The sequence below is a fragment of the Aspergillus mulundensis genome (genome assembly GCF_003369625.1).
Source record: "Aspergillus mulundensis strain DSM 5745 chromosome Unknown scaffold_18, whole genome shotgun sequence".
In the NCBI taxonomy this organism is placed as follows: domain Eukaryota; kingdom Fungi; phylum Ascomycota; class Eurotiomycetes; order Eurotiales; family Aspergillaceae; genus Aspergillus; species Aspergillus mulundensis.
In genome coordinates this window covers 31875-54305 of record NW_020797906.1, presented here as the reverse complement: position 1 = coordinate 54305, position 22431 = coordinate 31875, and the positions used below count along the sequence as shown (strand labels likewise).

At 52.1% G+C, this 22431-nt stretch overlaps 5 protein-coding genes across 5 annotated transcripts; 4 read left to right on the top strand and 1 right to left on the bottom strand.

Moving 5' to 3' along the window:
* Positions 1 to 3336: 3336 nt before the first annotated feature.
* Positions 3337 to 5356, top strand: DSM5745_10995 (uncharacterized protein; the record flags this gene model as incomplete). The annotated part of the gene is made up of 2 exons (XM_026753011.1): positions 3337 to 3684; positions 3740 to 5356. 2 exons carry the CDS (start codon positions 3337 to 3339, stop codon positions 5354 to 5356), a joined length of 1965 nt encoding a protein of 654 aa, XP_026598334.1.
* A 2544-nt stretch (positions 5357 to 7900) lies between these two features.
* On the top strand, positions 7901 to 8273 carry DSM5745_10994 (uncharacterized protein; the record flags this gene model as incomplete). Its single annotated transcript, XM_026753010.1, has 2 exons — positions 7901 to 7920; positions 7970 to 8273. The coding sequence occupies 2 exons, from the start codon at positions 7901 to 7903 to the stop codon at positions 8271 to 8273; spliced, it is 324 nt and encodes a 107-aa protein (XP_026598333.1).
* An 833-nt stretch (positions 8274 to 9106) lies between these two features.
* Positions 9107 to 10439, top strand: DSM5745_10993 (uncharacterized protein; the record flags this gene model as incomplete). The annotated part of the gene is made up of 2 exons (XM_026753009.1): positions 9107 to 9871; positions 9939 to 10439. The coding sequence occupies 2 exons, from the start codon at positions 9107 to 9109 to the stop codon at positions 10437 to 10439; spliced, it is 1266 nt and encodes a 421-aa protein (XP_026598332.1).
* A 1775-nt stretch (positions 10440 to 12214) lies between these two features.
* DSM5745_10992 (glycoside hydrolase family 28 protein) lies at positions 12215 to 13358 on the top strand (the record flags this gene model as incomplete). The annotated part of the gene is made up of 2 exons (XM_026753008.1): positions 12215 to 12433; positions 12483 to 13358. 2 exons carry the CDS (start codon positions 12215 to 12217, stop codon positions 13356 to 13358), a joined length of 1095 nt encoding a protein of 364 aa, XP_026598331.1.
* A 5939-nt stretch (positions 13359 to 19297) lies between these two features.
* Positions 19298 to 20837, bottom strand: DSM5745_10991 (uncharacterized protein; the record flags this gene model as incomplete). Its single annotated transcript, XM_026753007.1, has 3 exons — positions 19298 to 19877; positions 19939 to 20395; positions 20474 to 20837. The coding sequence occupies 3 exons, from the start codon at positions 20835 to 20837 to the stop codon at positions 19298 to 19300; spliced, it is 1401 nt and encodes a 466-aa protein (XP_026598330.1).
* Positions 20838 to 22431: the final 1594 nt, after the last annotated feature.

The window sequence follows — 22431 nt, the reverse complement described above, 5'->3', positions numbered from 1 at the left end:
CTCTCGACTAGAGAGTCGCCTGGAGAGTCGATTGGATATGAGCCGGGCGTCAGCTCGGATGGATGCGTTTGACTCACAACCTCCGCGTCCCATGTCGGTATCTACCAAACGCATCTCTGTCTCGCACCGGGTGTCTTACAGCGGCCCCGCCACCGCTACCGCCCGAAACCCAAACCTCGCATCTGAGCGCCTCACAACCACTTACGATGCATTCCTTGGGGTGTTGGGCTCTTTCATTGGTCTGCATTTGCAATCCCGCTCTTCGACAGAGCTGGTCATCACAACCGAGCAGGCGGTGCGCTCTTGCCGTGGGCTCCTCACGGTGATTGAGGCCGTGTGCGAACATGATGCGCAGGGCAGCACACTGCTAGAGCAAGCCAGAGACACCATGTATGAGCGCCTGTCGGAATTGGTATTTGCCGCCCGCGACGCCTTCCGCCCGGCTAACTCGCCTGACGACGAGCTGGTGTTTATGCCGGATGAAGGCAAGCGCCTGRTCGATGCGGCAACCGACTGCGTGCGAGCGGCTGGTAATTGCATGGCCAGAGCTCGCCTGGTGCTCGAGCAGAGCGGTGACTTTGAGTTAGTCGCCAACATTGCCGAAGAAGCTGAAGAGGATGAGACTACGCCTAGTAGCGCGCTACCCGAAGAAAACTCCACCCCACAACCGCAGCGCACGGCCGACGTGGCAGAGCAACGCCCTCAGGAGATGGCACGACTGCCCCCACCTCCACTGCAGATCCCCCAATTCAACAATGTTTCCTCCCCATCCACCCCTGGTCTGACGGATGACATGACACCTGCGTCTTTCCAGTCGCGCAACGAAGCCTTTACCCCTGCAACAACCGAGCCATCATCATCCTTCCAATCTTCTGTCCTGTCACTCAGCTTTGACAAGCTCTCTTTCCCGTCTTCCCCTCAGGATGCCTCGTTTGATGACTCGTTCCGTCGTGACAGTCATGCCAAGTCTGAGGTCAGCGACTCGTATAGCCGGGGCGTTACCAGTAACGCCAGCAGTTTCACCTACAACAACCTTCGGGACTCGGAAATGAGCGGTGTGTCTCAGACCTCAACCAGGGCGACCTCTCCCGACATTGGGATGGCGCCATCGCTCAAGAACAGTGTCAGCTACTCGACCCTGGCGGAAGAGAACGAAGAGACTGAGGCCAATGTTTTGGAAAAGACATATGCGCACGAGTTGATCTTCAAGGATGGAAACGTCATGGGTGGAAGCCTACGCGCATTGGTTGAGAAGTTGACGGCCCATCAGTCGACGCCGGACGCGATGTTCGTCTCGACATTCTACCTTACCTTCCGCCTCTTTGCATCCCCGATGGAATTTGCTGAGACCCTAGTTGACCGCTTCAACTACATCGGGGATACTCCGCATGCAGCTTCGCCTGTGCGTCTACGCGTGTACAATGTTTTTAAAAACTGGCTCGAATCTCACTGGCGCCATGACTGCGACAACGTAGCCTTGGAGTTCATCATTGAGTTCTCCAACAACCAGCTGATGCAGAATCTGCCGAGTGCGGCGCATCGTCTCCTCGAACTGACGGACAAAGTCGCTAAGCTTCAAGGCCCAGTGGTTCCTCGCCTTGTCTCCTCGATGGGCAAGACCAACACCGCCACGGCGCAGTACATTCATCCCGATACCCCACTTCCGCCAACATTGCTTAAGAAGAAGGAGCTCGACCTGCTCAACAAGTGGAAGAACGGCGAGGGCACGATCAGCATCCTCGACTTCGATCCATTGGAACTCGCGCGACAGTTCACCATCAAAGAGTCGCGTATCTTTTGTGCCATTCTACCCGAAGAACTCTTGGCGACTGAATGGATGAAGAAGACGGGCTCGCTTGCAGTCAATGTCCGCGGCATGTCTACTCTTTCCACCGATCTCGCGAACCTTGTTGTGGATTCCATCCTGCAACTCGAGGAGCCAAAGAAGCGGGCAGCCATCATCAAGCACTGGGTCAAGATCGCCAACAAGTGCCTGGACCTCAACAACTATGACTCGCTCATGGCTATCATTTGCTCCATCAACTCATCTATGATCTCGCGGCTGCGACGCACCTGGGAGATTGTATCCCAGAAGACGAAGGGGACGCTAGAGTACCTGCGGACGATTGTTGATGTGGGTCGAAACTATGCAGTTCTCCGACAGCGTCTGCAGAACCACGTTCCACCCTGTCTGCCATTTGTCGGTACCTACTTGACCGACTTAACCTTTGTGGATCACGGTAACCAGGCTCTTCGCAGCCTCCCGACCGATGATGGCGAGATGGCTGTGATCAACTTCGACAAGCACGTCAAGACCGCCAAGATCATCAGCGAGCTGCAGCGCTTCCAGATCCCGTATCGCCTCACCGAAGTGCCAGAGCTGCAGGCCTGGATGCAGAACGAGCTGGTTCGCGTTCGATCCAACGGCGAAAGGAGTATGCAGACCTTCTATCGTCGGTCGCTTGTCCTTGAGCCGCGCGAAACACAGCCACTTCGCAGCACGCTGCAGTCAGAGTCGAGTTCACCGTCGCTCCTGGAGAACGCGAAAGACAAGTTCGATTTCTTATCGTGGACCAACGCTTCGAAGACCAAGTCGGTTACGAGCAACGCTTAGGCCGTCATCTACCTCTCATTTACCTCATCACCCACCTACCTAACTTCCTTCTTTACGACTAATGAACTTCTCTCCATGTTTAATTGGCGTTTTTTTTATACCTTCTTGGATATTATTGTCAGTCATTGTGGATACCTTTTATTTGTTCCTGACTCTGTTTTATTACCCTCTCTTGTTTTCCCTTGTGTTTTGATTCAACAGCGACGGCGGGGAAAAGGGATTTAAAAGTATGGGAACATACAGGATAGAGCCTCGCGGCTCGGCTATATACGAGGCAGCCGTCATGAGGGACGAGACGTTCTGATGACCTTGCCTGTCGATCACTGGTTGGATTTGCATTGCTTTGGACTTGACTGGACTGGGTTAATTGTTTGGCATGGATGGGATACCTTGGGAGGACCTTGGGAGGAGTTAACTGACAAGCTCAGCCTGTATTATCTGTATATAGCTCGATCAATCAATCATCATCACAATAATCTGGTTTCCTGTTTTATCATGTGAGGCTAATGCCGCTAGACCGCGGCAGCATATTAAATAATTTCTGCACAGCGTGAAGAGTACCCACTTGTAGTGAAGACTTGGACCCTTGGCTGCCTCACGTGATCCCCCAGATGATCTTCAATCTTGTGTTGATGAAAAACACTCTTCCTCTCTTTCTTCCTTCGCATGTTTTCACCCTTGCCTTTGAAGTCGCAATAATTTTGGATCACAGAAGGTTCAAAATGGTGGCGACAAAAGCACCACCACCAGATTTGTCCGCCTTGGGCGACATCCATGCTCCAGATAACCCTATCTCAAGCAACACCAACACTGGCTCAGGCACAGGCACAGGCACACCCGAAGCCAGATCCAGATCCAGGTCTGCGCGCACCAACACCCGCACCCGCAGGCGGGACTCAGGATACCATGAGGACGCCAAGGAAAGTCTCAGCTCTAGTTCTCGGAACTCGTTTATCCTGGGCGGCGGGGAGACGGTGGGCATCGTTGGCTCGGGGATGGCGGGGCTTGCTGCAGCTTTCTTGCTTGGGAATGACAGGCAGAGGAGGTTTGAGGTTGAGCTCTTGGAGGTGGTACGTTTCTCTCTGCGCTTTTCTGTGATTATGGATTGTGCTGATAGGTGTACAGCAAGATGTTCTGTCGCTGGATTCGGCGAGCTTTGAGCTTCCAAGGTCTACTGAGGCTGAGGCTCAGGCTCTAGAAATAGGAGGAGGCCTTGCTTATGACTTTCCTAAAAACGCGAGGAAGGATGATCAAGACGATGACAACGAAAATGAAGGGAGAAGAGTTGACCTGCCCATGCGCGCCTTCGCTGCCGGGTACTACGACAACCTCCTGAAGATGTACAGGTATCTCGGTGTGGTGTTTGCCTCGCCAAAATTCGTCTACAGCATATCTTTCTCCAAGAACAGCCAATGCCCTGCTTCCGACTCCAAGAAAGACGACGAAGAAGGAGGGGCCTACTTCATCCACTCGTCCAACAACCACATCCTCCCACCTATCCGACCTGCAGGCATTACCGGCACAGAGTACTTCTTCGAAATCCTGTATCTCCTCTTTTGGTATTTCTGGTTTACACTCGCCTGCTTCTGGATACCACCCAAGACGACTCCCCCGCCGAAGAAGGGAAAGAGCAAGGGGAAGAAAAGAAGAAAGTCCAGCGCAAGCGAGACAGAACACGCCCACGACCTCTACAGCAACACCACCGGCACAGGCGAGACCCTGCGCGCGTACCTCTCCCGCGTCAAAATCCCAACCTACTACACAACCCGGTACTTCCTCCCACTCATGTCGAGCATTACAACCTGCACGCACGCCGAACTTCTCGACTTCCCAGCCTCCGACATCATCAACTACGCACGCCAAACCCACCGCAAGCCACACTACACTCTAACCCGCGGCGTCAAAGCAGCCGAGAAGCGCCTCTCCGACGGCCTGAACGTGAGATACAACCACAGAGTCACCAAGGTCGAGACGTTACGGACCGGGCGAGTCCGCGTCCACTTCATTGCAAACCAAGGGAAGGAGAGCGAGCGCGAAGGCGTGAAGGAGTACGATCGCGTCATCATCGCCACAACGCCCGATGTCACAGGGAAGATCTTCAGTCCGCTCTCGCTGGCGATGAAGGTCATTCCGACGACGGAGGTGCGCACCGTCGTGCATCGCGATCGCAGCCGCGTAGGCAAGACCAGCGCTTACCTGGGTGCCAATGAGCGTCTGCAAAAGCGCAACATCAAGACCTTTGATCAGGATAAGTCGATTGCGTCGTCGAATGGTTCACGGGGCCCAGACGGCTCCTGCGCTTCTGTTCTCACGGCCATGCATATGGTCACTGAGACCGATGCCTCGGGTACAACGCGCACCGAATCGATCCACGAACACCCAGCCAACGTCCTAGTTACCACATACGCGCTTGAGAATAGCATCGCAGAGGACAAGATCCTGCACAGCGTGCGCTTCACGCGCGTCCTTCGAACATCTGCAAGCCGCGACGTGGTGAATTCGCTGTTCTCGTACGCGAAACCGCCCGGCGCGACGGCGTGTAAGGACAAGGAGAAAGGGAAGGACGCCGTCGCCGTTGAAGGGTGGAAGAACGGCGATGGCAATGTCTATGTTGTGGGTGGTTGGTGCTGGGATGGAATGGTCCTGCTCGAGGGGTGCGTGGTTTCAGCTGTGAGGGTTGCGAACGAGCTTGGGATTCAGGCGCCGTGGGATCAGGATGAGGAGCAGGAGACTTGGTTTTAGCGTCTGGCTGTCTGCGTGTCTGGCTATTGTGACGCGGTCCCGGCTTTCTGGTCCTGGCTTGGATTACGCGTGTCCTTTTGGTGCGATGTGCTGTCTGCGATTCTTTGGCTATGACATGTCCTACATGATGAGCATGAGGATGGGGCGACCGATACATACACCCTCCTGATCTATGCTCTGCACATACGAAACGATTGTACGAGTTTACGACATTTCTTTCTTCTCTCATGTATCTAAGGTTTCTATACTTGGTCTATCTACATGATCTGTAATAGAGTAATGCATAAGTCCTAATCTGACGTTCTATCTATCCAGAAGATCAAAGCATACATACAGTTAACAGTAATCCCTAAAAAACCGGGCCTAGCGAAGAATCGCCATCCCTATTCTCAGCGCGAGTCAACCAACCTACCGACTCCGTACTTCAGAGGAGTCAGACCGCACCCACCATCAACGCCACGCCCAAGCAATTCAAATGATGTCATGCCGCGCCACTTCGTCCGCAGAATAATCAACGGGCAGGGTTTCCAGGATGAAAAAAAAAGAAATTTCTGGAGCAAAAAGTCGACACCTGTGAGATTCGAACTCACGCTCCCGAGGGAAATGCCTGGCTTGTATCATTAAAGATACTATAGCAGGGCATCGCGTTAACCACTCCGCCAAAGTGCCTTGCTTATATTTACTGGTTACCGGATTAATGTATTCCTCGTCATATAAATTAGGTATAGGAAAAACGAGACCAAAAAGTCGACACCTGTGAGATTCGAACTCACGCTCCCGAAGGAAATGCCTGGCTTGTATTATTAAAGATACTATAGCAGGGCATCGCGTTAACCACTCCGCCAAAGTGCCTTCTTGATATGTTTGTGCTTGGTAGCAATTAAAATAATAACAATAGCTGGAGCAGACTGCTTGGGCCTCGCTTAGATACCGCCGGACGACCAAACGAGATCCATCCAGTACTCGCGACTCCTCAAAGACGTCTGTCAGGCGTCGAGTCCAACGTCTCCTTCCAGTCTCTAATCCATAACTATTGACTATCTGCACGAACCAGCCTTCTCAGCATGCGATTGCGAAGTGCACCAGGCGAGATGGACAACTGTCCCTCGGCAGCCAGTGGACGAGGCCTGGACATGGTCTGGTTTTAATGCAGTTGGGGACAGGCTAATCAAAGGCAGACTCGGCTCGGTTGAAGCGAGCTGTGTCTACGCAGGAGGCTGGTGGTGTCCCCGATCTGCTTTGCGATGGAGGCAGTGGGCCTAGGTGATCTTACCCATCGAAAGTACAGTACGGATGGCGCATTAATGCTCCGCAGGAGGCATTCTACAGTAAGATTGCATTGAGGTCTACTGGCCGCCAGCTGGCTCTCGAGTTAGGGAAGGACATTCTTGTCTCTTTGGCCCTGACCGGGGGTGTAGTCCCTCCAGTTCCCTCTCGAAAGGTCCTGCAACTCCACTCGATGGGCAGTCGAATACTAACCCAGTCAGAAGTTTCTATCTAGTCGTGCTCACAAACCATTCAGCATCCCCTCGGGAAACACATCCTGCACCAACGAATCCCAGTCCAGAAGCCGTGCAAGCCCAAGCATTTCATACGGCGACAGGTCCACCGCAACATCCAAAAGCTCATCACAGTGGCGCAAGTCGTATTTGGGTCGGGCTCATTGCCTCTTGAGGAGTTTCCTAGCTTGTTGCGCATAAGTGGCCATCTCGGCATCGGCGTTGGTATCGGAAACGGCGTTAGGATCACGGACCATCGCCTCGGGGTTTGGGCCAGGGACAGGATATGACCCGGGGAAAACTGAGATGAGGACAAGCACGACGGCTGAGGCGTGGGTTGCTTCGAGGTCGAAGGGGAGGAAAGTTTCTAAGCGCGGTTGTCCGACCTCACACCAAACACAGAACAGGGGACTAAGAGAATTGGAAATGAGAAAATGGTCTACCAAGCAAATCCTGCTCTTGCGGTCTGGAAAGTATGCGCAGGGACTTGGTTGCCGAGTCCCTGCATGCCTTGATGAGGGATTTGATGGGATCTGGGCGTACGGGCTACCATTGACAGTACATACAGCCTGTGGCTGTCGTGCGGGAGCAGAAGGGGAAACCAACATGAGTATAAGCACTATCACGATGGTCAATGCACTGGAAGTACAGTGAAATGGCACATGGAATCTCGATCGCCAGAAAAGTGTCCTGGTAAAGCTCGCTGACATTGGGCAGGATGCTGATCGCGCGCAGAAAATACTGCCGGCCGCCACGAGTCTCGCCAATCTGGTCCACCATGCCGATATTGGTGGCATTGCGGCAGGCTCAATGCCTCCGCATTCAAAGGAAATCTGGCAGCAAGGAGCTTCCTTTACTGCATTCAAGCTGGTCGAGGAAGGGGTCTTTGACAAGGAAGGTCTGGCGGAAATCATGCTACACAACCCCGCGACGTATCCAAGATGCACCGGTACGAGAACCTGATCAGACAAGTTGAGCGACTTGAAGACCCAGGTTACTGCAAACCAGAAGGGTATCTAGCTGATTCAACAGTCAATAAAGCAGTATGGCCTTCCGACAGTTCAGGTATACAATCCCTTTGTAAAGTTGTCGTTGTTATACTAACTGCCTCCAGAAATACATGCAAGACAACGCCAGAAGGTCTGCGACCTGCTCCCGAGGTCCGAGCCGTCCACGGCCAACTGAGTGACCTTCCGCTGCAGGCAGTTGACTACATGGACGACCGCTCCAAACTATGCCTCCAAGTCAAGATCAACAGAGAGGACGGCTCTGCCACATTCAATTTCACCGGGACATCGCGAGAGATATACGGGAGTCTCAACGCTCAAAGGGTCACACTTAGTGCTATCACCTACGTTCTGCGCTCGCTGGTGAATAGCGATATACCGCTCAACCAAGGCTGTCTCGTATCAGCGTGAGCATGACTCAAAACTGTTTTCAACTGATCCCGGTTGGTCGCAGAATTTCAGCAAGGGAGGTTTATTCTGATGTTTTCTTGGAGATTGAAAGTGTAAAAGCGGATTGATTTGATTGAGGCGTCCTTCGTCTCCGGGAAGGTCAAGGTCCTTCCGCATACGCAACTTCAACATCATCCAAAGGCACTTCGGTAATACCACATGGGCTTACACATGGAAAAGTGCCAGACAAACATGCCCAGCGAAGAAGCTTAATCTGTTGTGACGTGGACTGACTATTAGAACATATGCATGCACCCGCGTCTGCCTCGCATCTGCGCAGTTCTGATTTGACTGATATGCTACCTTAGACCGGTCCAGTCCTCAACTTCTTTGTTTTCCCTGGAAAGCTCGGCGAGGCATATTCTTGGCGCTGTGGTTGAGTTGGTTATTGATACTCTCTACTCTGGCACGTCTTTAACGTCTCTGGGATAAATATGCCAGCAGGCTAACCCATCAGCATCACTGCACCGTCGGAACATTAGCAGCATTCCCGGTAGCTATTATGCACGCTACAATCTCTCGGAACATACTCTCTACGCGAGCGAGAGTGTACTGCATGCTATGTCACCTACACATGCTGCTTCGAATTCCTGATTTGTTTCGAACACGGATCACCGGGGACCCCTTGTACCCCGTACGTTACAGCATTCCAATTAGGGCTGACTGCAGTGTAACGGACAACTCAGATCAAGTCAAGGTTCCCCCTCCTTGCACCGCCGCTCCCCTCGATATATTCCCTGGATTCACCCTCATTGTCCTCTTGGCAGAGTCTCACAAACATATTCAAGATCACCATGCCAGGAACAATCCTCATCACCGGCGCCACCAGCTCCCTCGCCACACGCGTCATTCACCTTCTCCTCACCAGCTACTCACATCAAGACCCGGCTCCCGAACACGAGAACAAACATGAGTTTACGCTGCTGCTAACAGCCCGCAATCCATCTAAGCTCAAAATCAAACTCCCCGAACTCACAGGCAACACAAACATCAGCGTCAAAGTTAGAACCCTCGACCTCTCTAGCATCTCATCCGTGCACACCTTCGCTACAGAAGTCAGCGCAGACGTCCAATCTGGCAAGACCCCGCCGCTAACTAGCATTATCTGCAATGCTTCGCACTGGGATCTGCGCAAAGAAGAGGAGGTAACGGACGATGGATACGAGAGGACATTCCAAGTTAACTTCCTCGCGCACGCGGTGCTTATCCTCCGGCTATTGGGTTCATTTAAACCGGAGGCGGGAGGACGCATTGTGCTTCTCACCTGCGATGCGCATCTACGCTGGCCATTGAAATCCGTACTTGAACGAGGACGCGCACGCGGCCTGGAGAAGTATCCGCCTGGTATGCCGGATGATCTAGATGAGTTGGTCACGGTCGAATCTCAGGCTCAATGTGAGCCACAGTCTCCCGAACAGATTTTAGAAGAGCTGCAGGAGAAGCCGAAGATCAGGAAGAAGGAGAAGCCGGAATTCATGGCCCGCGGAATCCGGCGACACGCAAACTCCAAGATTGCCATCATCATGTGGATGTACGCGTTGAACCGGCGGTTAGAGGAGGTTCGCGCGCCCATTTTCCTTTTTTTTAGGTGCCAGAGATACGTATGCTAATGGCATGACGCGCCAGGACATCGCCCTCAACACCATCACCGCCATCGCAGTCAACCCGGGGACCCTCCTCAACTCGCGCCAGCTACGAGTCAACACCTCACTGCGTCTGAAACTCCTTTCTCTCTTCCTAATGACGGCCGTCCGCCCCTCCCTCTCCTTACTCTGCCGACTACCGTTTGTGGGGACGAAGGTCAAGGCTAAGAAGACGATGCGGACGTGTGCTGGGGCAGCGGGCGGGGTTGTGGGTTTCGCTCTGGACGTCAGGATTGATTCTGGCGCTTCTGCCGGTGTCTCTGCGGATACGGGGCCGGATTCGAATGAGGTTGATGGCGACGGCGATAGCGATGGCGATGGTGATGGTGACGGCGGGTATTATACGCTTTCGATCCCCGTCAAAGACGTGGGCTTGCCGGATATGGAGTGCCTGGATGAGGAGAGGCAGGAGGCTTTGTGGCGGAAGACATTGCAGTGGGCGGGGATTTGGAATGGAAATACGGCGATTCGAGTTGACATTTAATCTACAGTATCTGGGTTGATGATTCTGCCTTCATTTTGGGGGTTTCGTGATGCATGATTCTGGCGGGTATGGAACCTGGGAAAATGTCCGTACGTAAAGCGGTATCTAGGAGAAGGGCAACGGCTGCCTTCTCATGAGATATCCCAACAGAATGATTCTTGATTACGGAATTATGAGGGACCCATTCGTCGAGACGCAGTAGGTATCTCTTAGCGCCACTCCCGAGCTTGAAGAAACTGAGGAAAGGAGGTCCTTCCCTTCCTTCTTCCCCCTTAGGGACAATATTAATGATATGATAGAGGGCACCATGGCCATCCAGACCAAGCCATACACCAATTTACTGATAAGGCAGTGGACCCTGCAGATGAGTCGGAATGCCCCGCCTTCCGCAGCAGGCAGCAGCTTTTCCCGACTCTTCTTCTGAGCTTCTCCAATCTTCTGAGCCAGGCTGCGGCGTTTCAAGCCCGACGAGAATCTGTTTGCTGTCATGCAAGAAAAGGGTCTAAGTCTAACATGTCTGCAGCATGGCTGTTTAAACTTTGCTTCTAGTCTCTAGAGGCTGACCGTTGACCGTTGACGTTGGCAGTGGATGCTTCCATTCCAGGCACGTTCTCGCCTCACCACTCTGCCGGAAAACCCTGCGCTGATTACACTAAGACATGGCGCTGCTGTAGATTGCTTAGGCTTGCCGGTTTGCCATCAACAAAGAGACAAGATCCCACTCGCAATCTATACGACACAAATCGAACTGGATTGAGAACCCTCCGCGGGACCAGGGGCCAGGGTCAGGTAAGACAACCTCAAACGGCCGAACTGGCCAGGGAACTTCAGGCACAGACGAGTTCGAGAAAAGCTTCGAAGCCTCGGCACCGTCCTGATCCAGGCTGATCTCCGGCGAAGCTTTGCTCGCGAGTGGGGAGGCCATCTGCCAAGTGGGGACAGGGGGTCGACCGCTGTTTGAGATACGCTAAATGAATCGGATAGCACCCTATATTAAGCGACTAAATGGGATAGCACCCTGAAATAGCGCCGTTCTAGACTTGTTACATAACTTGCCTAGTAATTTATTAGTAAACTTGTTCTCCACTGCTATCGCCTGACTAAATAAAATAGCACCCTTAATTATACTAATTAAACCGCGTACTCTGAAGCTATTCCAAGCTTTTAAAATTTAGATTTATATTAATATAACGGAGGAATCTCATTAGTTAATTTAAAAAGGGGTAATTATTTAAAATAAATAACTTTGCGCGCGCGCCGCGCGCCCGCAGAGGCCTTATACGCCCGCCAGCTTGGTATTGCGTTCTGGTAACTTAGTAACTGCGGAAAGATCTTAGGGGTAAAGGCCTTGGTGGTAAGAAGTTAACATTGGCCGCCGCGAATTCCTATTGGCTACAGGGCGTCTTGGCGGGGTGGCCTTTACTAGCTAAGACACGGCGCTATACTCTATTAGGCTTAATTTTGTACGGGTGCTATCTCATTCAGTCGCTTAGTATAGGGTGCTATCCGATTCATTTAGCGGTTTGAGATAGCTTGCCCTGACCACCCTGAGGTGATTCCTCAGCCCTAGGCCGGTGAATGCCGGATATTCATGGATGACGGCTCCATGAGTTGGATTGACTTGACCCCTAGGCTGGCCATGGTCCAGGGCCAGGTATAAAAGGCTGGGACGCGCCCATGTCTTGCCTCCTCAACATCGTCCTTCATTCTCTGCTTTACTCGGGATCTGTTGATCAAGTCCCTGTCGTTCTTTGCACTCCCACTCAGTCCTTACAATGCATTTCTTTCAGAACTCTCTCATCGCTGCGGCCATGGGCGCTGCGCTGGTCGCCGCCGCCCCTGCCGCTGACCTGGAGGCTCGCTCCTCGTGCACCTTCACCTCTGCCTCTGCCGCCAAGTCCGGTGCCTCCAAGTGCTCCACCGTCACCTTGAAGGGCATTGAGGTCCCTGCCGGTCAGACTCTCAACCTGGAGGGTCTCAAGTCCGGTGCCACCGTACGTCTTCCCTTACCATCTTATCAAACCCCCCTAATACCGTCTCTAGGTCATCTTCGAAGGCGAGACCACCTTCGGCTACAAGGAGTGGAAGGGCCCTCTGATCTCCGTCTCCGGTGACAACATCACCGTCAAGCAGGCCTCCGGCGCCAAGATCAACTGTGACGGCGCCCGCTGGTGGGACACCAAGGGCAGCAACGGCGGCAAGACGAAGCCCAAGTTCTTCAAGGCCCACAAGCTCAACAACTCCAAGATCCAGGGCCTGAAGATCTACAACACCCCCGTGCAGGGCTTCAGCATCCAGTCCGACCACCTGACCATCACGGACGTCACCATCGACAACTCCGCCGGTACAAGCAAGGGCCACAACACCGACGCCTTCGACATCGGCTCCTCCACCTACATCACCATCGACGGCGCCACCGTCTACAACCAGGACGACTGCCTGGCCATCAACTCCGGCGAGCACATCACCTTCACGAACGGCTACTGCTCCGGCGGCCACGGTCTCTCCATCGGCTCCGTCGGCGGCCGCAGCGACAACACCGTCAAGAGCGTCAGCATCACCAACTCCAAGGTCGTGGACTCCCAGAACGGCGTGCGCATCAAGACCGTCTACAAGGCCACCGGCTCCGTCACCGACGTCACCTTCGAGGACATCGAGCTCTCCGGCATCACCAAGTACGGTCTTATTGTTGAGCAGGACTACGAGAACGGCAGCCCCACTGGATCCCCTACCAACGGCGTCAAGGTCGACGACATCACCTTCAAGAAGGTCACTGGTTCCGTTGGCAGCAAGGCCACCCGTGTCAACATCCTCTGTGGATCCGGTAGCTGCAAGGACTGGACTTGGTCTGGTGTTGATATCACCGGTGGCAAGAAGAGCTCCAAGTGCAAGAACGTTCCTTCTGGTGCTTCTTGCTAAGCTTCTTCCTGAGTGCTTGGGCTTCTGTCTAAGCGGTGGATCTGGCTTTTCAGGTCTGTGGATAAGCTATCATGCCCTTGTCAACTTCTGGTAGCTTTGGTAATCATTATTGTATATACTCTGTATAATACTCCTTAGAGAATAATCGAATCCTACTTAGGTGGAAGCTGATGTCTCTTATATTGTCTCCGATGTTAGTTTGCTACTTTTCAACTAGGCTCCGTGTACGGCCGTCCTTGCCTGGGTGATCCTGTCAGTTGGTGGCCTTCCTCTCCCCATGATGACATTAAAACGATGACATATTAACGAGTGCGATCAAGGGAGACTGGGGCAGACGGAAATATACCTTCGTATTGGGACATCGCAGCAGTCACCGTCCTCACTAACTCCCTTGCACATCCCTATCCCAACCATAGCGGCCAGTCGCTACGAAGCCCATATAGAACCGTAGATATATGCAAACTGCAAGTCTATAACCTTGAACGGGTTGGATGAAAAAAACTGTATAGCAATAAGCAGTTCAATTTATATAACCCTGTCATCGTCAAGTTCGATTAGTGCCCATTTCTCAATCCATAGACCTATGGAACCGATTACGGCGACAATAACTCAGTGATAGGCACTTTGGCGGAGTGGTTAACGCGATGCCCTGCTATAGTATCTTTAATAATACAAGCCAGGCATTTCCCTCGGGAGCGTGAGTTCGAATCTCACAGGTGTCGTTTTTGCTTGGGTTTTTGCCATTGGCCTTCCTGGAACATGGCATAGTTGGCGAACAATTGTACCCGTCTTGTCTACCTTGCTAAGTCGTTCACCTAAGCCCACTCAGGTTGATGCGGCCGCAGTTGACTTTTGCGCTTTGGAATCCGGGTGCTGATCTCAGGTGGATTGTGGCGGAAGCCGAACCAGGGATTCTGTTAGAGGAGCCTTTCTTAATCTGCACGAGTAGGGTGCGAGTTTTGGGTCTCGGTAAAATGCGTTGAGAGTGCTATACTGTATACACCTAGACTTGAATTAGTGCTCAGTGTCTGCTTATATAATTATGCCCGCATGCTGCATTAGTACAATCTTGATGCAGCAGCCAGGATATATATAGTATCCCAGGTACAGGGGTCATAATGCCTTATACGGAGTAGCTTGATTTTTACTCGCCACTTTTAATTTTGCTTTATAGTTGTCTATAAATGCAGAGATTTCTAACCAAGCCCCTGTGGCCTAGTGGTAAGGCGTGTGACTTCTAATCTCAAGATCGCGGGTTCGAAACCCGCCAGGGGTTGATCACTTTTTGTTTTTGAACTCCAGACTTGTTGCCGTTAGGAATAAACCACGGAGTAGAATACTCAATACAGTATACCGGCTGGCCAATATCGGGTGTCTCTTTTGCACACTGCTATCTCTGTCACATTCCAGGCGGCAAATCTGCAAAGGAAATTTTGGACAGTAGCCCAATGTCCTCTAGGGCCGGCACCGGGCATCAGTGTATGATTGCCCCTCCTGGGGCAGTGACCCTATTTTGCTCACAGCTGAGTACTGCAGTCTCCTTGCACCTTCCACTCTGCAGCTCAATGTTCCATGAGAGATTTCTTCCACAAAATCATTATCTCAGTGGAGTCTGCGACGATCGAGCCACAACCCAGAACCAAACCTGTAGGCCCAAAGAATCGGTTCGCGATGTCGCGTGGTGCACCGTGCTGCTGGTACAGCAGAATTTTCAGTATTATTATTGTTTCCTTGAGGCATGGCGCGCGTCTCATCTCTCCTGATTTATCATTTCCTGCCATAGTCGAATCCTCAAGTGAGTTTTGAAAGCAGCTTCTATGTTTTGCTATAACTCGCCAATATGTGACCCTAGGTCCCGGTCTACTATACGGAGTACGACAATCGCACCTGGACATGGACCGCCCTACAAGGCCCAAGTGCATCTAACCGTGTATGCGAATACTCACATGCTGATATAGGCACAACAGACCTGTTTTGCCAAGCATAAGGCACTTTGGCGGAGTGGTTAACGCGATGCCCTGCTACAGTATGTCGATACTCCATACAAGCCAGGCATTTCCTTCGGGAGCGTGAGTTCGAATCTCACAGGTGTCGATTTTTTTTTATTTTTCTCTCATCAGTCTGTCTACGTGGACTGAGTGAGTATCAGGATGTTGGCCGGCCGTCGAGGCACATCCTCTCGACGCCGTTTATATACCTCCAGATGGCAGAAACACAGCAGACTGTCAAGCACTAGATAACAAAGCCTGTGATGAGATTCTGTTGCATGGATGAACTAAACATGAAGTTCTAAGTTAGCTATGGTAACTTTGCTACCACTTGTTTGTCGATGGCCAGAAGGCCTTTCAAGGTTGGGAGGTGCAAGGTCCCTCTGTTTGTCACCTCGCCATGTCTAGGAATCAGATTTACTAATACTTTCTATGGCTGTTTGATAGCTAGGTATTAATAGCTGATCTCCGTCAGGGATCATCCTAGTTCTTAGAATAATCATTGGATCTTATGGGCTTATGGCCTTTTCATCCAACCAGTAGTTTGATATTGTTCTGATTCCGTTGGCACCGGGTGGGGACCAGAGTTCAATCCAGGAACACGGCTTGCCCCTCCAGCTCCAGCTCCTCCCCGCTCCTCTTCAAACAAACACCTCCCTCCACTCTGCCCACAACAGTCAACTTCACTCATCACCACACTTGCCTTACCTTCTCCACCCACGCAGCTCCAAACTCTGACACAATGTACGAATGCGACGTCTGCGACGATTCCTTCTACGACTACGATGAACTTGACAGTCATCTGAGCTATGAAAGCCACTGGATTGAATGCGAATCCTGTTCCAGATGCTTCCGCACCCAGCGCGCCTGTAACCAACACATGAACTCCACCAGTCACTGGGCACCCAGGTGGTCCTGCGAGACCTGCAACAACAAGTTCCACTCCCAATCGGCAGCTGAACAGCACATGAAGGCTTTGGGCCACTATCGGTTCTACTGCAAGCCCTGCGACCGACGGTTTCAGAACGACAACAACCTGCGCGCGGTACGTGAAAGGTCTCTCCCGGCGAGTCCACCATTCCGCCCGCTTTGTACCATGGTTGTATGATACTTAACCAAGGCGCAGCATCTCAACTCCAAAATCCATCGCGGCCGCCAGATCAACTGCCCCTTCTGCCAAATTGGCTTCACCGCTGCCTCCGGTCTCTCCCACCATCTGGAAACAGGCTCGTGCCGTAGCGCCCCAAGTGTCAACCGCGAGAGCATCTATCGTCTGATCCGCGAGCGTGACCCGCACGGCGTCATCACTCATAAACAGATCGGGTGGAAGGAGGAGCAAAACGCCAGCTACTCCGCGACCGCGCAGTCCTGGAACGGCAGCAGCTACGAGTGCTATCTGTGCCATCGGTCGTTCCGGCAACTAAATGGGCTTAATCAGCACTTGAACTCACCTGTGCACAAGCAGCAGGTCTATCACTGTCCAAACCGCGGCTGCGCGAAGCCCTTTGCCGCACTGGCGGGACTGTTCAACCACCTCGAAAGCGAGTCGTGTGCTTTTATGCGGTTTGAGAAGGTCCAGACTCATGTTGGCAATGTTCTCAGGGGGGATCGGCTTATTGCATTCTGATTGGTCTGGACTTTGTGTCGTGCTTGTTGTATTGCAATGTACGCTGTGGGTTTGCACTAGGACTATTCAGAGGCGCATAATGTAGCCATTGCCAGATACAGGCGATTACAAAGACACTCAATCTGCGTCCCTTTACCTAAGCCACAGCTCCAAGCATATGCCCTGCTGAGTGATTAAAAGAAAGCAGAAGTCAAAGACCGAGCTAGTATAAGTCAGGAAAGGAACTTATGCTGCTTTGAGCCAATTACGCAAAAGGTCAGACGCACTCGAGGAACAGGCGAGGGAGGTGAGAATTTGCTTCCAAGGCAAATTTAAAGGTTGTAAACTGGTTAGAGCCCAAGAGCGTTGGAAAGAGTTACTCATGAACCGGAGCCTCGAACCTCACCTCCGCAGGCTGGATAGAACCTTCACGCCATTACATCATGCTTCAGATCCTGCTCTCTATCTCTAGACTGTTATTCATTCTCATACAACATTTCCACAATGCCAGAGAAGACCCGCATCCACAAATCCCAACTTCATCACTTCACGCAATGCATCCTCTGTGGGTGCGAGACCCAGAGCCGTCGCATCAACTGACTAGACAGGATCAGCATTCGTCAGTTTCACTTTCCTTACAGTCTATTCCCACGCTTGCTAAATGTAGGCTTCAGTCTACCGACTACGCGGGACAGTCTCAATATCCCGTCCGTGCTCGCGAAACCATGGGCCTTGGTATCCCGAAACCGACGATGCAATCGTATGCTGAAGAGGAATGGAATGCGATAAAGTGGATGCGTCCTCGCCAGTGCCTCTATTCATTGTTCACTCCGAGTGCTGGAAGCTCCTGGTTCACTGTGTCGGGGAGATTGAGAACAAGCCGGCTCTCTAGAGGATCTGGGATGTTTTTGTGACGTTGCCAGCGCTAAAACGTACGCATGCCCTGCGCCTGCTGCTTGTGACCAAGAGCAGATGGGACTAACAATGTTACGTTGTAGATGTATTCTGCGATCTCGCAAACATTCCGACGTAAACCCCCATCGCACACCTGTACTGGAAGAGCGCCAGGCATCCTCCCAAATCGCGTGCAGATTTGAGATATAACGTTCGCTTGCGCAGAAGGCTCAAGGATTGCTTCGCGCGTCTTCCGCTGGAGCTTCGGGAGGGCATTCCCATCTCCCCTTCAACAGCGAAGTACTTAAGCCTACGGTATGTGTCGCGCGGAATGGAAGTGGTGTTCCACGGGCGTGCTTTTGGAAGTCCCGATTTCGAATGGATGGTGAGCGAGGCTTCTGGCATGATATTCGGCAGATGCAGAGGCAGAGGCAGGGGCAGGGACTGTTGATTGGCAGCTGCTATACCGCACTACATCCAAACTCAGACCCCGGATCGAGCTTACGGCGAGAGTGTGGGAGGTTGTCCTTTGGATTGCCGACCACCTCGATGGATCGAGGTCAAGGGTCCGGTTGGAACGGCTTTCATTCGCCGGGAGAGCATTGCAGCACTACCACGGCGATAGCTCTGTGCCCGGTCAACGGGTAGAGTCAGAATCCCCGCCCCTCTCACTAAAATCGGGGCGTCATATATCCCACGCCGAGTCTCGGGACACTAGAAGCTCCCGTCGCAAGCAAAGATATTAGATCGTTGCTGTGGAGTTCCAGTTCCAGAGCGGGCAAACGGCAACCGTCGGAACGACGGCTAAGCAGTGGGTGTTTGATAACCACGGCTTCGAAGTTATGTTTGGTGCGAGCTCGTTCAAGGGGTTTCGTACCCGCTATGACGAGGGTGGGATATCTTCTTTGGATATTTTGGGGCACCGGGATGCACCGTCTGGAGCCATCGGATACGACTTTGATAACGGCCGCCAGTTCGAGATGAAGATGGAGCACGTGGTAGAGATAGTTGCCACTTTTGAGGTCTGCTGCTTTTCTGCGCTTTCAACTCAAGTCTGACTTGTAGTAGGGTTCTGTTTTGATTGATATGGGTCTCCGGGTTCTTGATTGTTCGAAGCCTGCACCGGTAAAGGGGGGCGTAAAGTCGTTGCGAGGTTGCGGTTTGAGCTCGGGTCTAGTATGAAGCATGTACATTTGGATGGGAGGATCAGAGTGACTACTTGGAGCGTAGAGCACGAGGGTTTCGATCTTGATACTGCACAATGGCTTGAATGAATATTGGAAAAAGGAGTCGGGTTCCAATCTATGGATGGATGCAAGTCTTACCTCCCAAATATATATTTAGTTAGACAGTCGGACCTCATGCAACACTGTATCGCCGACAACTTGTAAATTCACAGCTTTCTAAGTAAATAAACCACATCATAAATGAAAATAGCCTGAAAATGCCACTCATATCCACGCCAACCTCACGGCCGCCAAAAACCCCGCGAAGGCCAGCGTCAAAAACACAGTCTCTAACCCCGCCAAGCCCGCCAGATTCTCCATCACAGCCAGAGGGATAGGCACAACTGCCGTGCTGGTATTCAGCAGGCTAGACATGATGCCCAAGCCTAGTGTGCGAGATGCATCACTCGAGGGGATGCCGAGGGTCTCTGCCCCTAATCCCCCTCCATCTTCCTCCGAGTCGGGAGCGTCTGTGGCAGGTCTGGACAGGATAGGCTCGTATTCGTGTTCACTGGGGCTGTCCTCAGCTTTCAAAGGAGGTGTGTAGGCGTGCAGATCCGTCCTGGGAGGAAGGAGGCATCGCACGACGCTGGCCCAAAAGCAGACGCTGAAGAGTGCGTCGGCGTTACCGAGGAGACATAGCGGGAGGATTGGATTGGTGCCCGCACCGGTTATGAAGATCGCATGTACAAGCATCAGGAGGATGTTGCTGGTTATTAAGACGAGAGGGTAGTTTTTAGATGAGAGGCTGTCGAGCAGGAACCCGAATACCGGTACGAGGATACCGGAGAGGATGAATACGATGCTGATGGGGGGAGTGTGAGTTCGGGGTGGATTGCTAGTCCGACGGAAAAACTTGGACATACCTCATCGCTGAGCCAGCAGAGCGCTGGTCCCCGTGGTAGTAACGCACGGCTAAAAAGCGCTGTGCGGAGTTGGTGAATGTGTTGAGGCAGCCGTAGCTCAAAAGGCAGATTAGGGCTAGCTGCCAGTACACGGGCGAGAATTGACGGAATGACAGCGGAGCGGAATTCGTGCAGTCATCATCTTCATTCCGCGCTCCATCGACTTCAGGTTTGGTGATGGTCAGAAGGTACAGAGCACCTGCAATAGCGACACCAAGAGACAGCGCTGTTGCGATCCAGGTAGCCGGTGCGACGCCGTACGGCTCGACCACCCGGGGAATAATGATCGAGTTCGCAACACTGCCTAGTCTTCCCGCTCCTAGATTGAGCGCTAGCGCCAAAGAGAGGCTTTTATCTCTATGATCGGCGCGAAAGCTATTAGCGTTGCCCGGTGCGCTTCTAGAAACGAGGGTAATCACTGGAACCAACGCGTGACGATCTCGCATCCGATGACATTAACCACCTCTCCCCCGAGCCCTATCAATGCGCGGCCTACGACCATCCCAAACTCGAATTTGGTCTGGACAGCAAGTGCGAATAGCAATTGTCCGAGTATTATGCTGGACGTGATGACTACAAGCACTGTTCTTTCCCCGAACCGTTGCACCGCCGGTCCTGAGAGGAAGGGAAGAACGGTATTGGGAACGGCGTAGACGGTGTAGAGCAGTGAGATCAGGTAGGCGAACTGGTGGTCCGAGAGCGATAGATGCTTTGATAAAGGGGTCGAAAGCGATGCCGGGATGTCGTAGACTTGGGCATTGAGTATTAGTATGCGTTCGCAGCGGCCCTGGAGGGGTCATACTAAAGTAACCACCCCAGTTCATCGCCCCGACAGCTGCAAGAACGCGCCAGTGTATCATGGTTCGATCGGCTATGTTCCATTTACCGCCTCGTCTCGTTCAAGGACAATAAGTGGTAAATATAGTTGTCAGGGAAAGGCCACCCCGTGGGTGTATCACACGTAACATCAAGGCCAGCCATGTTGCGACACAAAGACCCGACCACCTGCACTGCGAGTCAACTGTTCCACACTGCAGACTCGAAGGAACCTCTACAACGACAGCAGACCCTAAAACGCCCATCAGCAGATAAGATCCGATTACGACTTTTCCGAGCGCTTTGATCACGCCCTGAAACACGACCACGACAACGGTCATGTATGAAACCGGCGGCTTTTGAGTGGTAGCAGTCCTGCGCGCAAGCAGGCATATCCTTGTAATTTATGCGAGGCGGGTGTCGCAGGAAGCGTGGCAGAAGGGGAACTTCCGTATGTATGCAAACGTACTGCGATTCCGGTGTACCCTGACAACGCACCTGACCTCGGACTTCTTAGCTGCTGACATTTCTGCAGGTGCGGTTACTTTACCTGCGGCCCTCGCCAACCACCCAACCGCGCCTCGCCGTTTCTGCAAGGCCAGTGAGCCTGACCAGTCAGTACTTCAACCGTTGGAGATTTAGATCAGGCATCTCCGCATAGCTCTAGTACACGACTTGGTTCTCATAATCACAAGAAATGGCAGCTCTTTATCCCTTGATCAGACGTAAATGGAAACAGAGTCCCATAAAGTCGACTCCGGAGCCAGCGAGGTTGTCGAGAGTCCTGCCATCACTGTGCGATGCTCTTCTCGACTCCGCGGAAGTGCGGGGTCCTTATCGCCGCTAATGACGCCTGTTCAACCTGACAGCGGCTTCCTGCATTTCAGGCAGAATCTCTTTTGCGAGAATAATAAGAGATGAAGCACTCCGTCTGGGTGGATTCTGCTCTGAAGTTATGAAAATGAGAAAAGAACGTCGGGCCAAGCTCGGGGTCCGGCCGAGAGTCGAGAGATCGACATTCCTAGCAATAAACAGTACAAGCTCGTACGTACCGGTATCGTACGATACGGTATGCTATACGGAGTACTTGATCGTATCCATCCCATGTCCATAGTAGCAACGGAGCATGCTAGACTGGATTAAGCATCAAGCTGCGACTGAAACCCAGAGCTCTAGTCTCTGAATTGAGTACCTAATGCAATCGATGCCCGATTCCTTGAGATCGCTCACATGAGCGATCGACATCTGACTATTGACTGCGAGGCCGGGGCTTGTCAACGATGACGGTTTTCTGCCGCATTATGTAAGCTAGGCGGTAAAGGAACATCCTTAGCTACCTTAATTATTGGTCAAGATCCTAGAAATATTATTATTTTTTACCTTATAAAACCCTGCCCTTCACAGTGGTAGCATGTTTAAGTTAATTAATTACTAAAAACTAGAAACTATATAATTATTTATTATTCCTGGGTTTTTTTATTTAAAATATCCATATGCCTTACCTTTATTAGTATTTAACTAATATTTAGTAAGCTTTACTATACTGGGACTTCCGTTGGTTAGTTACCTTGCTAATTTACTATCTTACCCCCTTGTTATTTAAGATTTACTTTTTTTTAGTATCCTACACTTTTAAAC